At 40.1% G+C, this 16,981-nt stretch overlaps 1 protein-coding gene across 1 annotated transcript in view; it reads left to right on the top strand.

Annotated features, from left to right (window-relative positions):
- Positions 1–16,981, top strand: part of LOC137245680 (peptidylprolyl isomerase domain and WD repeat-containing protein 1) — a 51,129-nt gene that overhangs the window by 17,316 nt on the left and 16,832 nt on the right. The window contains exons 6-7 of the mRNA XM_067776730.1: positions 13,725–13,834; positions 13,900–14,018. Of these exons, the coding sequence (XP_067632831.1) occupies positions 13,725–13,834; positions 13,900–14,018 (229 nt within the window). The remainder of the gene's footprint in view (positions 1–13,724; positions 13,835–13,899; positions 14,019–16,981) is intronic.

Raw genomic sequence — 16,981 nt, forward strand, 5'->3', positions numbered from 1 at the left:
TCTGCAGTTTTTCAGTATATTTTAACTGAAGTTTAAGCTGAGCTTAAGCTGCCGATTTGGCTGCGTTAAACTCTAGTTAACCTAGCGGTGATTTCCGTTCATTCGAAACGGCGTCGAATATACCCAATAAGCTTTTGGACTTGAGTACCATTAGAGCTCATGTTGATAACTAGGCATACTTATAAAATCTCAAGATTTGTTTCGAAACAGTGGCTCAACGCGAGAATCATAGCGTACTCAGCAAAAGAGGGAATTTTTTATATAGCAATAAATGCTATTACTTAAGTTGAACAAATTTAATTAACAATTATTTAACTGGACTCAAATGTTACTACAGTTTTTTCACGAAAATGAAATGAAATATATATAATTTAAAAAATAAATAAATGTGTCACGCTAACCTCCGAAGAGATTTTAGGCAGAGCTTCTCTTCCAATTTGCGTCATGCTCCTTTCAATTTTTCGTACAAATTGGGCGGACGGGACCTACACAGAAAGAAATGGTGCTAGTAAAATCAACAAATCGGTTCTGTTGTTCTTGACTTAACGGAGATTTGGTGAAATTGATCGAATTATGGTTAATTCGACCGAGTTCTTTGTAAAGCGAACAAATTGGTGTAGTCATTTCAACAGAAGAGAAATTGTCGCTCTTAAGTTAACAAAATTCTGTAAAATTGACAGATTCCTAATCAATCTAACTGATTTTTTTGTTAACACAACTGGTCTCACTGGTCATTTCAACAACGATCAACAGTCAATACATGAGCAAGGTTAGGTTAGGTTGAACTGGCCGGTCTATGAGGACCTCACATAGACTGATTGAGTCCGTAGTGTTACCAAAATGTTACTGAAAAATCCTATCAAAAACCAGGACCTATGTTATAAAATAACTCCGTCCTCTTGGCAAATACTAGAAGCTTCCTAGGACTTAAGCCACTTGCTGCTTCTAGATCTGACAGCTGCATCACTCCTGATAGCTGGAGTCTTAGCCTGGCAAGTGCAGGGCACGAGCACAGAACGTGCTCGATCGTTTCCTCCTCCAACCCGCACTTCCTACATCTGCTATCACTGACCAAGCCTAATTTAAAGGCATGTGACGCCAGAAGGCTGTGCCCAGTCAGTATACCCGCCATGAGTCCTCTCTTTTTAATGATAGAAGCAACTTTGTTAGTCTAAGGTTGTACGACCTATACATAATCTTCGACACTTTACAGCCCCGCGCTTGAACCCACGCCTTTCCCGCTTGGTCGATCATGTGCACCTCTCGCCTTCGCTTAATCTCGCCCAATCTAATTGGGACGTCTACGGAGCAAGCTTCAAGGGATGCACCCTTTTTAGCTAGTTCGTCCGCTTTTTCATTCCCATCTATTCCCATATGCCCTGGGACCCAATATAGATATATGCTTCTCCCTGTCCCGATTCTCTCCAGAGACTGCTTACACTCTAACACGCATTTATGTAGATGTTGTGCTATGCGAGATTATTGCCTTAATTGCTGCTTGACTGTCAATATAAAAGTTAACACGGATGCATCTTAAGCTATTCTCTTCCAGGGTTTCTACTGCTTTGGTTCCGGCTAATATTTCCGCTTGAAAAACGCTACAGTAACCGGCAGCCTGTAGGATCTGCTTATTTCAGAATCAGCACAGTATACCGCAGACCCTACTCCTTCCACTACTTTGGAACCATCTGTGTACACATGTATCGCCTCGTTCGCCATTTGCGCACCTTTGCGCCAACCGTCCACCTCTATTGTGGCCTTAAGATCTCCCTCGAAGCGCAGATAGGGAATCAGGTAGTCTGTTCGTCTTGTGATTGATGACGCTATACTACTATGGCCATATGGTCGGCGCTCAAGCTGCCCCGAAGCACCGAGGCTGGTTGCAGTTGTTAATGCTATGTTCTTTGCTACCAGGTCTACAGGTGGAATGTGCAGAATGGCATGTTCATATGGCAGTGCAGCCGTCGGGGTTGTTTTCAGGGATCCCGTAATGCTAAGCATCGATAGTCTGCATACCCTCTCAAATCTTTTGAGGTATGTTGTTTTTTGTGTGGCTTTCCACCAAACAAGAACTCCGTAGTATAGAATAGGGCTTACATCGCTGTAAAAACCCAATGAGAAAGAGAGGGCGACAAGCCCCACGTACACCCCAGCATTTTTTTACATGCATAGAGTGCCGTTGAGACCTTCTTCACCCTCCCCTCCACGTTGAGCTTCCATGACAGCTTACTGTCTAGGATGATTCCTAGATATTTTGTGCAAGGTATCGCCTGTAAGGTCACCCCTCCTAATCCTGGTCCAATTTGTGACCTTGTACCTCTTTGTAAACAAGACCATATCCGTCTTTTCCGCATTGACTTTCAACCCGAAATTAGATGCCCAGGTATGAATATCCCGAGGCGCCCGATCTATTAAAGAACTAATCGTTGGACGGCACTTTCCACTTATGACAATTGCAACGCCATCTGCGTAAGCCGTAAGTTTTACGTGTCCCTCATCGAATCGCCTGAGCAGTTGGTTGATGACCAGCGTCCACAGCAGAGGCGATAGCATCCCTTCCTGCGGCGTGCCCCTGTCCACTGATTTCGTGGCCTCGTACAATCCCCATTGTGATGTGATCCTCTTGCAATTTAACATGCAGCCGATCCATCTGATTAAGGCGGGATGTACTTTAATGTAATTAAGACCATCCATAATCGCCCATTTAGAAACATTATTGAAAGCCCCGGCAATGTTCAAGAAGACTCCTAGAGCATACTCCTTTTATTCCAGGGATTTCTCTATGCTAATTACCACCCTATGCAATGCGGTGTCTACTGACTTGCCTTTGGTGTACGCATGCTGTGTTGTGGAGAGCAGCTTTTCATCCCCGTTGGACTTTATGTACACATCTATCAGCCTCTCAAAGGTTTTGAAGAGAAATGATGTTAAGCTAATGGGTCTATAGTCTTTGGGATACACGTGACCGATCTTCCCCGCCTTTGGTAGGAAAGCTACACGAGCAGTTCTCCAAGAGTGCGGTACATGATTCAGCCTTATGCACCCATCGAATATTATTTTAAGCCATTCCACGACCGCCATACTTGAAACTTGTAGCATGGCCGGGAATATACCGTCTGGGCCCGGCGATTTAAACTTAGAAAACGTTTTCACTGCCCATTCGATCTTGGTATCGGTCACCAAGCCCGGCACTACCCGCTCCGTGATCGAAGTGTGAGTGATGTCTGCTGGCTCTTCTGAACTGTCTCCCGATGGGAAATGTGTGTCGAGAAGCACCTCAAGGGATTCCTTACTATTACGTGACCATTCCCCGTTCTCTTTCTTTATTAGTCCCTGGACTATGTTTCCCCTTTTTTCATCCGTGCTGTTTCGATGGAGCACTCTATGTCTTCGCCCTGGAAATTTCACGCTTGTAGGTCCTCAGTAGATCCCTGTACTCGTCCCGACACGATTCGCTTTGCACGGTCTTTGCGAGCTTAAACATTTATTTTACCTGTCTTCTTAGAAGACTCAGCTCATTGCTCCACCATGGCGGCTTTGTTTTTCCTAATACATGAGCAAATTTCAAAGAGAATTTTACGCTCACTGCGCTCTCTACTTTGTACTTATGTATGCTGTGTACTATAGCTGTGTTTTTTTTTGATTCTTCTATATACTGTCACGGATATTAGCATCACTAAGCTATACCATCACTAAGGCGATGCTAAGGCCATGCCAAGCAGTATTTACGTCAATAATCAAATCATGTATACACATATATAAGGCAGCCGAAAGAGATGTCACACACAGATGCATTTACTTATACGCCTATGTGTGTGCGAGAGACTGTAAACTACAAACTCACATACATCTGAGAGACGCTGAAAAGTAGAAAATTGTAAACAAGTAGAAACTATATGAGAACTATAAACACTCGAAATAGTTGGTAAGTTCTGGAAATAGAAGAGCCTAGATGTATGCAGCGTAAACTATAAAAGCGGCACAAGCGAGTAAAAAGAATTCAGTTTGATTTGAGTTGTCAAGCAGTTTGATTAAGACGATATCTAGCGAGCAATAGCAGTGTTATTTTGAATATTAGAGTTTCATTGAGCTATCAATCAGTGTGGTTATTAAGCAAGCTATTCGTTGCACAGTTTGTTATTGTGAAGTACTTTAATAAAGGCCATTTTGCATTATTACAAATTGGAGCTATTTATTCAACAGTTTAGTGATTCGAACTTAGCAGAGGATTGCAAATAAGAGGATTTGCAGCAAATTCGTTACAATTGGTGTCAGAAGAGGAATTGTTGAATAAATTCCGAAGATTGGGAATACAACTTGGACATGGCAAAGTTCAGTGAATTGAAGATCCAGCAACTGAAAAAGAAGTTGGAGAACCGTGGATTAAATACAACCGACAATAAGATCGAACTTCAAGCACGGCTACGAGAGGTAATGGAGTCGCAAGGAATTGATGTGGACGAGTTTGTCTTTTATCCTGATGGGGACGAAACAACAACAAAAATTGAAGAGAAAAACGAAACATCGCAGACAGTTACGAGCACAGACTTGAACATGATATTGGCTGCAATAACCGCTCAAACATCGACAGTGGCATCTCAATTGGACACGAATAACATCGAAGATTGAAGCACAGGAAACACAAATTTCTACACAACTGGAAGAACAGAAAACATATATGTCATCACAGCTGGAATCGCAGGAGAACCGTATAACAGCGAAGATTGAAGCACAAGAGGCACGTATAACAGAAATGTCATCACAAATATCCACAAATATGTCATCACAGCTGGAAGAATAAAAGACATATATGGCAACCCAACTGAAAGAACAAGAGGCACGCATAACAGTACAACTAGAAGCACAAGAGGCGCGTATATCATCAAAACTCGAAGCGCGCATGGACGAAAAAATAATGCAGTTTGAAGAAAAATTCGAGGCAGAGGTGGATGCGTTGAGAGGTCGTATACAGGAATTGCAACTTAATCGGCCGGCTGCTTCAGCGAGTAATACGAAGGTAAAAACCCCATCTTTTGACGGTTCTGTTCCTTTCCAGGTCTTCAAGCTACAGTTTGAGAAGACCGCAGCAGTGAACAACTGGAATGCGGAAGATAAAGTTGCTGCATTGTTCGTAGCTTTAAAAGGACCAGCTGCGGAAATCTTACAGACCATCCCAGAGTACGAGCGGAACAACTACGAAACATTGATGAACGCTTTAGAGAGACGTTACGGAAGCGAGCATAGGAAACAGATATTCCAAATTGAGTTGCAAAACCGCTACCAAAAAGCAAATGAGACATTGCAGGAGTTTGCTTCAGATATTGAAAGTTTGGCTCATCTTGCAAATGCGGACGCACCCGTGGAATACACTGAAAGGGTAAAAATCCAGAGTTTCATAAATGGCATACGGGACGTGGAAACGAAGCGAGCTACATACGCAAACCCAAAGCTGACATTTGCTGAAACGGTATCACATGCATTGACTCAGGAAACGGCCTCACTATTGAGTAAACCAGCATACAAAGCTCATCGTGTGGAAGTAGAAAGGCCAGAGTGGGTAGATACAATTTTGGAAGCTCTGAAGAGATCACAACAGAAAAATGCCGGAGTTATTAAATGTTTCAAGTGCGGCAACCCAGGTCACATTGCACGTCATTGCGATCTTGGTCCTAATAGTTCCAACAATGTGGGTAGCCGTAAACGCAAAGCTGGCGTGTCGGATGTAAAGAACGAAAACTTGCCCCGGCTATTGAATGTCCTGTGATATCTGTGTCGCAGATTGGAAGGAAATCAAGCAGTCTTACCATCAGAGGGAATGTGAATGGTAAAGAGCGTGTACTGACTGTAGATACGGGGGCATCTCATTCTTTGATTCGATCTGATTTGGTCTACAGGAGAGTAAAGTCATTACCTGGAGCAAGATTGCGTACGATTACTGGCGAGTATAACCAAGTCCAGGGAGAAGTGGTATGTGAGGTCTTAATTGGGGAGGTCATGGTTCTACACAAATTCGTTGTGGCAGAAATCGTTGATGAAGTCATATTGGGAGTGGATTCCTAGTTGACTATGACATCAGGATCGACATGCAGAAAAGAATTATGCGCTATAAGAACCAGGACATACCACTTAACTTTAGTTTGGAAAAAGGGGTTCAGCAGTAATCGGGTACTGGTGGAAAAGACTCGACAAAGACCACGAAAGTCAAAGGCAAAAGTTGATAGATCGAATGGGCCAAATAAATCAAAATCAAAAGTACCTGCGAGAGAAACACTGGCATTGATAAAACCTAAAAGACGCAGGAAAACGAAGCAACGAATTTCCGAGAAAGAATGCGAGGGTAGTTTCAAGCCGGAGCACACTACTGTAGTGAAATGTGGGAACGATACCGATTATGCAAAGCAAATCCGTCCAGCGCAAGCTCTACGAAGTGGTTCATTGACCAAACAACAGAGTGTGAAGGAACGGCCCAGGGTAATGAGTAGTAAGATGAAACACTGGCATGACAAGAACTTTAATTCGGAAGGTTTCTTGGCGGGAGATTTGGTACTGTTAAACAACCCTCACCGGCGGAAAGGTGTTCCAGCCAAATTTCGGTGCAGTTGGGAAGGCCCGTACAAAGTTGTGAAGAAGATCAGTGATACCATCTACCGCATACAAACCACTGGGAAACCACGGATTAGAAGAGTGGTACATTTGGAGATGCTAGCGGCATTTAGATCGGGAGATTTGTCTGATCGGGACGATCAGACTTAGGTGGAGGGCATTGTCACGGATATTAGCATCACTAAGCTATACCATCACTAAGGCGATGCTAAGGCCATGCCAAGCAGTATTTACGTCAATAATCAAATCATGTATACACATATATAATGCAGCCGAAAGAGATGTCACACACAGATGCATTTACTTATACGACTATGTGTGTGCGAGAGACTGTAAACTACAAACTCACATACATCTGAGAGACGCTGAAAAGTAGAAAATTGTAAACAAGTAGAAACTATATGAGAACTATAAACACTCGAAATAGTTGGTAAGTTCTGGAAATAGAAGAGCCTAGATGTATGCAGCGTAAACTATAAAAGCGGCACAAGCGAGTAAAAAGAATTCAGTTTGATTTGAGTTGTCAAGCAGTTTGATTAAGACGATATCTAGCGAGCAATAGCAGTGTTATTTTGAATAGTAGAGTTTCATTGAGCTATCAATCAGTGTGGTTATTAAGCAAGCTATTTGTTGCACAGTTTGTTATTGTGAAGTACTTTAATAAAGGCCATTTTGCATTATTACAAATTGGAGCTATTTATTCAACAGTTTAGTGATTCGAACTTAGCAGAGGATTGCAAATAAGAGGATTTGCAGCAAATTCGTTACAATTGGTGTCAGAAGAGGAATTGTTGAATAAATTCCGAAGATTGGGAATACAACTTGGACATGGCAAAGTTCAGTGAATTGAAGATCCAGCAACTGAAAAAGGAGTTGGAGAACCGTGGATTAAATACAACCGACAATAAGATCGAACTTCAAGCACGGCTACGAGAGGTAATGGAGTCGCAAGGAATTGATGTGGACGAGTTTGTCTTTTATCCTGATGGGGACGAAACAACAAAAAAAATTGAAGAGAAAAACGAAACTGCGCAGACAGTTACGAGCACAGACTTGAACATGATATTGGGTGCAATAACTGCTCAAACATCGACAGTGGCATCTCAATTGGAATCGCAGGAAACACGCATAACATCGAAGATTGAAGCACAGGAAACACAAATTTCTACACAACTGGAAGAACAGAAAACATATATGTCATCACAGCTGGAATCGCAGGAGAACCGTATAACAGCGAAGATTGAATCACAAGAGGCACGTATAACAGAAATGTCATCACAAATATGTCATCACAGCTGGAAGAACAAAAGACATATATGGCAACCCAACTGAAAGAACAAGAGACACGCATAACAGTACAACTAGAAGCACAAGAGGCGCGTATATCATCAAAACTCGAAGCGCGCATGGACGAAAAAATAATGCAGTTTGAAGAAAAATTCGAGGCAGAGGTGGATGCGTTGAGAGGTCGTATACAGGAATTGCAACTTAATCGGCCGGCTGCTTCAGCGAGTAATACGAAGGTAAAAACCCCATCTTTTGGCGTTCTGTTCCTTTCCAGGTCTTCAAGCTACAGTTTGAGAAGACCGCAGCAGTGAACAACTGGAATACGGAAGATAAAGTTGCTGCATTGTTCGTAGCTTTAAAAGGACCAGCTGCGGAAATCTTACAGACAATCCCAGAGTACGAGCGGAACAACTACGAAACATTAATGAACGCTTTAGAGAGACGTTACGGAAGCGAGCATAGGAAACAGATATTCCAAATTGAGTTGCAAAACCGCTACGAAAAAACAAATGAGACATTGCAGGTGTTTGCTTCAGATATTGAAAGATTGGCTCATCTTGCAAATGCGGACGCACCCGTGTAATTCACTGAAAGGGTAAAAATCCAGAGTTTCATAAATGGCATACGGGACGTGGAAACGAAGCGAGCTACATACGCAAACCCAAAGCTGACATTTGCTGAAACGGTATCACATGCATTGACTCAGGAAACGGCCTCACTATTGAGTAAACCAGCATACAAAGCTCATCGTGTGGAAGTAGAAAGGCCAGAGTGGGTAGATACAATTTTGGAAGCTCTGAAGGGATCACAACAGAAAAATGCCGGAGTTATTAAATGTTTCAAGTGCGGCAACCCAGGTCACATTGCACGTCATTGCGATCTTGGTCCTAATAGTTCCAACAATGTGGGTAGCCGTAAACGCAAAGCTGGCGGAAATGAGCAAGAGCGTGTCGGATGTAAAGAACGAAAACTTGCCCCGGCTATTGAATGTCCTGTGATATCTGTGTCGCAGATTGGAAGGAAATCAAGCAGTCTTACCATCAGAGGGAATGTGAATGGTAAAGAGCGTGTACTGACTATAGATACGGGGGCATCTCATTCCTTGATTCGATCTGATTTGGTCTACAGGAGAGTAAAGTCATTACCTGGAGCAAGATTGCGTACGATTACTGGCGAGTATAACCAAGTCCAGGGAGAAGTGGTATGTGAGGTCTTAATTGGGGAGGTCATGGTTCTACACAAATTAGTTGTGGCAGAAATCGTTCATGAAGTCATATTGGGAGGGGATTCCTAGTTGACTATGACATCAGGATCGACATGCAGAAAAGAATTATGCGCTATAAGAACCAGGACATACCACTTAACTTTAGTTTGGAAAAAGGAGTTCAGCAGTAATCGGGTACTGGTGGAAAAGACTCGACAAAGACCACGAAAGTCAAAGGCAGAAGTTGATAGATCGAATGGGCCAAATAAATCAAAATCAAAAGTACCTGCGAGAGAAACACTGGCATTGACAAAACCTAAAAGACGCAGGAAAACGAAGCAACGAATTTCCGAGAAAGAATGCGAGGGTAGTTTCAAGCCGGAGCACACTACTGTTGTGAAATGTGGGAACGATACCGATTATGCAAAGCAAATCCGTCCAGCGCAAGCTCTACGAATTGGTTCATTGACCAAACAACAGAGTGTGAAGGAACGGCCCAGGGTAATGAGTAGTAAGATGAAACACTGGCATGACAAGAACTTTAATTCGGAAGGTTTCTTGGCGGGAGATTTGGTACTGTTAAACAACCCTCACCGGCGGAAAGGTGTTCCAGCCAAATTTCGGTGCAGTTGGGAAGGCCCGTACAAAGTTGTGAAGAAGATCAGTGATACCATCTACCGCATACAAACCACTGGGAAACCACGGATTAGAAGAGTGGTACATTTGGAGATGCTAGCGGCAGTTAGATCGGGAGATTTGTCTGATCGGGACGATCAGACTTAGGTGGAGGGCAGTGTCACGGATATTAGCATCACTAAGCTATACCATCACTAAGGCGATGCTAAGGCCATGCCAAGCAGTATTTACGTCAATAATCAAATCATGTATACACATATATAAGGCAGCCGAAAGAGATGTCACACACAGATGCATTTACTTATACGACTATGTGTGTGCGAGAGACTGTAAACTACAAACATCTGAGAGACGCTGAAAAGTAGAAAATTGTAAACAAGTAGAAACTATATGAGAACTATAAACACTCGAAATAGTTGGTAAGTTCTGGAAATAGAAGAGCCTAGATGTATGCAGCGTAAACTATAAAAGCGGCACAAGCGAGTAAAAAGAATTCAGTTTGATTTGAGTTGTCAAGCAGTTTGATTAAGACGATATCTAGCGAGCAATAGCAGTGTTATTTTGAATAGTAGAGTTTCATTGAGCTATCAATCAGTGTGGTTAATAAGCAAGCTATTCGTTGCACAGTTTGTTATTGTGAAGTACTTTAATAAAGGCCATTTTGCATTATTACAAATTGGAGCTATTTATTCAACAGTTTAGTGATTCGAGGCGGCCACCGTGGTGTGATGGTAGCGTGCTCCGCCTACCACACCGTATGCCCTGGGTTCGCACCCCGGGCAAAGCAACATCAAAATTTTAAAAATAAGGTTTTTAAATTAGAAGAAAATTTTTCTAAGCGGGGTCGCCCCTCGGCAGTGTTTGGCAAGCGCTCCGGGTGTATTTCTGCCATGAAAAGCTCTCAGTGAAAACTCATCTGCATTGCAGATGCCGTTCGGAGTCGGCATAAAACATGTAGGTCCGGTCCGGCCAATTTGTAGGGAAAATCAAGAGGAGCACGACGCAAATTAGAAGAGAAGCTCGGCCTTAGATCTCTTCGGAGGTTATCGCGCCTTACATTTATTTTTTTTTTTAGTGATTCGAACTTAGCAGAGGATTGCAAATAAGAGGATTTGCAGCAAATACGTTACAATACGTTTACGCTTAAACGTTATATGGACTGCTAAGCGACAAACTTTAAATACACCTCTGAAATTGCTGCGCATAAAATTTGTCCTACTAAATTTCAATACGCATTATACTCAGATGTAACTGAAATATGTGTCTCTGTTTCACCCTCTACACTAATTCTATGTATTCTATGCGTGTCACAATTCATCGCAATTGATTCAGCTATATGTTATACCCTATGGCCATCAGAGGGTTGTGTATCCGCTTTTCGGTACACCCTGTGATGTAGCTGGAGTTATTTAATCACTGCCGCTAGATGGGTCTCCTAAGCATGATCTAAGCGAGGATACGCGTTTTTTTTCACTCGCAAACGAAACGTATACGCGTGTAAAAAAACACGGCTTATATGTATGCACATATTTACGTATGTATATGGCGGCCGCTGTGGTGCGATGGTAGCGTGCTCCGCCTACCACACCGAAGACGCTGTGTTCACACCTCGGGCAAAGCAACATACAAATTTTAGAAATAAGGTTTTTCAATTAGAAGAAAATTTTCCTAAGCGGGGTCGACCCTCGGCACTGTTCAGCAAGCACTCCGAGTGTATTTCTGCCATGAAAAGATCTCAGTGAAAACTCATCTGCCTTGCAAATGCCGCAACATAGCTACTTTCGTACAAAGCTGTCGCAACAACTTTTTTTGTTCATTTGACTACTAAAACGGTCAATTACGAATCAACGATTTGTGCGCAGTTGATTCAACATCTTGTTGCGATGGATAAAAATTTACAGAAATTTCGGTTGAATTGACCCGTATTTCGGTTGATTTTACGAGTCTTTTTCTTTCAGTGTACTTGTTTTATGCCGACTCCGAACGGCATCTACAAGGCAGACGAGTTTTCACTGATAGCTTTTCATGGCAGAAATACAAACGCAATGCTTGCGAAACACTGCCGAGAGGCAGTCCCACGGCCACCTATATATTTTATTTTTGATTACTTACGTCTCATTACTGCTATCAATTAGGTGTTAATTTCTCACAATAAATAGCTATTTGCTTTGATGGTACCACCTTGGAGATTTTTTTTTCAACTTCACCTCAACTCTTTCTCAAATGAATATTCAACAAGTTTCTCCAGTTGATAATCCAACTCCAGTTGATAATCCAACATTTCTCAAGATCTCTCGAAATTAGGATTTTAATTGGAAAATATTAATGACGTTGGACATCAAGTCGAAAACTTTTAATTTTGGTTTATATGGTTTAAGAATTGTTAGATTTGTTTGAGCTAAAAGGCTTCACAGATGAATAAAGCTTATTATTTTTTTGTTTATATTCATTTATAATTTATTTGGTCGATATTTCGACTTCAATCTGAAGTCATCATCAGGGACATATGGCTATGTATGATCGACTCTTTTATTAAAAATGGTTTAAGAATAATTAAATAATGATGTTGGATATACTTCCGGAACTATATATATATAATTTCGCTGGAGAATTGTTTTTTCAGGTTTGTTGGGTAAACAAAATCCAGCTGTTGCCGTATCTACAAATTATCTAGATAATAAAAAAACCAATGTCAAGCGATTGCAAAATCTGTTGGTAACTGTATAACTTCAGAATGGAGAGAAGAGCGAGAGTGGGATGGGAAGGTATACAAAATGCCATATGGTAAAAATAATAAATGGGAAAAGAGATAGGAGTGGGAACTAGTGACGGAGAGAAATAGAATGGTGAAAAGAACCTAGAGAAAGGAGGGAGATGAGGAAAAATAGAAGAAGATTGAGAGAGAGGGATTAAGTGTGAGTAGAAAAATCGAGAAAGCGAAAGCAGTGTTGCCACTTCCAAAAGCAGATTATGTGTACCGATTTTTCCAACGTATTTTTTCTGTGTGATTTCCAATATAAACTCTTAGGCCCGGTTTTTCAGTAGTTTGTTAAGCTAAGCTTAAACTAAGTTTGCTTAGACTCTAGTCAAATTTAAACTCCAGTTAAACTACTGAGCAATTTTTCAGTCACAGTTTAAGGCCGCCTTTGGGGTAGGCTTTTTGTACGGCAACATTGGTTTTTATTATCTAGATATTTTGTAGATACGGCAACAGCTGGATTTTGTTTACCCAACAAACATGAAAAAAAATTTCTCCAGTGAAATATATCTAGTTTCGGAGGTGATATCCAACATCATTATTTAACTATTCTTAAATCATAGAGTTCTCTAGTTGATATCCAACTTCATTCTCCAATCACTATCCAACCTTTGAGAAATTTTGTAAAATGTATAGTCCTCGAATCTCCAACCTCGAAACTTTCCTTAAGACGTCATTCCTAATAAAATACTGTGGTTTGGAATCTTATATTCGAGTCCAGTTAGAGAACCACAAGTTGGGAATTTAATTTTTTCAACTTAAGTAATAGCATTTTTTGTTTTATAAAAAAATCCCTCTTTTGCTGAGTACGCTATGATTCTCGATTTGAGACACTGTTTCTAAACAACTCGTGAGATTTTAGAAGTAGGCCTTTTTATCAACATGAACTCTAATGGTACTCAAGCCCAAATCCTTGTTGGGTATATTCGACGCCATTTCGAACGAACGCAATTAACTGATACCCTTCAAAAACGCGAGTACTCCATAAATAATGTAAGGAATACTCCTTTGGGAGTATAGGAGTGTTCCAAAACTAATCTGTATTCATACAAAATATGTACTCCAATTAACATTGCGATGTCCTAGGAAATATGTTGGCAAATAAAATTGCGGTAGATCTACCATAATTGCGGTAAAGTTTGTATGCATGTGTGTACATACGAGTGGCTGCTTAGTATCGGCTTAGTGATGATAATATTCGTCACAGTACATTGTATATATGTTTACGTTTTTCAGGGTAAATCGAGAAAATCCAAGGCTGCTATCACACTTGAACAGGAAGCTAGCGACAATCCTAATTTGCAGTCCATGGTCAATGATCCGACCGTTTTTTGTGCTGCTTACAAGTAAATGATCAATTTCTCTCAATCCTTTTAAATTTATATTAATTTTGGCTTATTTTGGTTTTTAGAAAACCTAGATTTTATCTATATAGTCGTCGTCTTCCGTCTGATTTACAAGATGTTGATCGAGATGTATTTAACGAAAAACCATCAAAGGAAGATATTATTGCCGTACCGGAAGGACAAGGTAATATTTTTAAATATTTGTTTACTTATAGGATGACTAGAGAAGAACTAAGAACTATTGTTAAACAAAAAAGTCCTTGAAAATTTTTGGTGACTTTTATATTCATAACTTTATGCAGTGGTGGATCCACGGGGGGAAACTGGAAAAAAAAGTAAAAAATATTGAAAAATCAAATAATTCTCAGAAATTTCTTTGTGACAATTTTTTATTCCTTGATATTATTATTATTCATAATTAGCTTAAAAAAATTCAGAATATTTTCTTTTCTGTAAATAGACTATTGCCAATTTACACAGGGGCTTAATGAAATAATTAGTCAAGTTTTCTACATTAAAGCGCTAATTGAACTGAATCTTCCATACAAAATACAAATTCTTATTTATGTCGTTATTGCTTTATTGAATGCCTAACAAGCCAACCTAATAAAATCGCACTGCGTTTTTTTAGCGCACGCAAACAACCGGCGTTTTTTACCCTAACCCACCGATGGTTAAAACGGCTCGTATGAGCTTTTTGCTCATACGGGCACGCTTTGCACATTTAAGTGCTAGGTGAGGGACGATCAAGTGCAGGTATGTGTCGCGAAGAACACAGGAAGAGAATAATATACAAACACACATAAGATTGATAAAGAGAGAGTATTTGGCCTTATACATATGTGGAAAATAGAGCTGCCACCGCTCTTATTATGTTCAAATTATTAAGCGTTTTAGGATAAACTAGCCCTTATTTACCGGCGGCTTCGCTCGCACTAAAGGCCACAAATATGTAATGTCGCTTTTGTGTTTCACAACTCGAACTGAATTTTCAGTTGTAATTTCAAATTCAAATCATAAACAAAGCAAGTTTTAAAAATAGAAAAATGGTGGCCGTAAATTAAACACACATGCAACACATGCTCCAAGAATTTTTGCAGTGTGGCTTTAACGATATATGTATGTGAGCTGAAGGAATTTGAAAATTCCTCCATAATTTGAAATTTATAAATGAAAGCAGTTATGTTTATAATAAAACTGGTAAAATTAGTCGTTGTTTATGCGATTGGTACCTTTTTTTATTTGTAAACTGATACATTTCTTTCTAGGCTCACGGCAACACTGCCAACAAGTCTGAAAAGGGTTTCGTTTTCCCGCGATTGTATACGAAACGTGCATTAGTACGTTGTTCTACTACTACTTCCTCTAATGCAACTACTTTAAAAATACTTTTTTAAATACTTTTATGTATATATTGCAAAATGAATCGGCTTGCATATAATTAAATGTATGTGAAGGCGAAATGAATGTCAATAATGCGCTGCTTAACATAAAGTCGACTTCAGTCTATGGTTATTCCGTTATTCGTATTTCTTGCCAAAAAATGTATGTTTTTGTTTTCGTACAATTGCAACACAGTTTGAGAATTGGTTTTCGAGGTTGAGAGAGAATATTTTCATATCAATTTTTTAGTATTTCCGCAACCTTCGTGCCATAGATGAATGGATTTGCAACTCTTTGTTTCGAGAGAGCGCTGTCAAAATGCACATTTTTTATAACATTTATCAATGACGCCACTCCAAACAAAAATGTATAGATCTGAAAATGGGGATTTTTGACATACATTTCGGCGATTATAGTTTCAATCACTTAATAAAATGATAGTCGTAAAAAATTTATTTCCTTAAAGTTATTTTACAATAATACGACTAGTTAGAGTTAAATATAAACAAATCTAAGTAAAATTTACATTTCGATTAAATTAATTAGTCAAATATTGTAACGCATTTAACTCGCAATGAAAACCATATATTCTTTTGAAATTTCAGTAAATCGGACCTATGATATAATAGTTAACATTATTTAATGGATAGGGCTTATCCTGCATGTCTGGCGTTCCAGGTTCTGTGATCAGAATGGGCTGGTTGCATCGGGAGTTCATATTTACAAAACTTATTTTTAGCGATAACTATTGAATGGGAAATAATATTTACCCTACGCCTTCGAACTAATAATACTTACACTAAAACAAGTATTTTTATCCTTTTTCCCATAATTTTTGAACGCTATTCTACAGTTGTAGGTCAAACTAAAGTTTACCAAAATTTTTGGCACGTTTTTCGTTTTGGCTGGCACATTTTTTGTTCTGGCACCCGCTTCAGCTGCCGCGAGGGATTTATCTGTGATTGTTGCCAGCAACAACTAGAAGATAAATCCCTCGTGAGAGCGAAAATATGAGAGCGTAAGCAAAAGATTCGTATCAATCTAATCTATGCTTCGTGCGATGAATATCGTTTGAAGCGAAGCGTATGATATTTCCAATGTATTTTTTTACTCCCCTAACACCCCAAAACACACAAACGTCTCACCTAGCACTCGCTGGCACTGAAACTGATTTAGGAGCCGAAAATAGGCCCATCCGTGCCCCAACCCAAATAAGCATACGTTGGGACAATCTAAGAGCCTCCTGCGATTTACAACCAGATTGACTGAATTTTTGTATGTGTGCGTGTCGGGTATTTGACGCTTGCCCCGCGACTAACAAATAAAAAGCCATCAATCAACATTTGCATTGAGAAACCGTAGCGATCTGTCGTGAATAAGTCGTCTTCGGATAATGACCCTTTTTAATAAAAGCTTTACATTCCATAAAGCTGGTAAACATTGATAATTTTCAATAAATTTTAATATGAATTGCTGTTCTTCCGCGCACTTGTTCATTTTGAATGTCGACACAAAATAAATACAACACTGCTGTTTTGTCAATCACACCCCGCGACTATCAAATAAGCTAGCGTCAAATGAAAAAATCAAAAGTTTTTGATTTTCATCAACGTGTAGCCGACAACAAATGCGTGTGTCACGAAGCCACCCGACTGCACTAACACACACAAAATTCAGTCAATCTGGTTTTAAATCGCAGGAGGCTCTAAAGCTGGAGTCATTGGTGCCGTATGTCGTATCGCTGTATCCGTATCCCTAACGTAA

This window comes from Eurosta solidaginis, chromosome 3 (genome assembly GCF_040869045.1).
Source record: "Eurosta solidaginis isolate ZX-2024a chromosome 3, ASM4086904v1, whole genome shotgun sequence".
NCBI classification, from domain to species: Eukaryota; Metazoa; Arthropoda; class Insecta; order Diptera; family Tephritidae; genus Eurosta; species Eurosta solidaginis.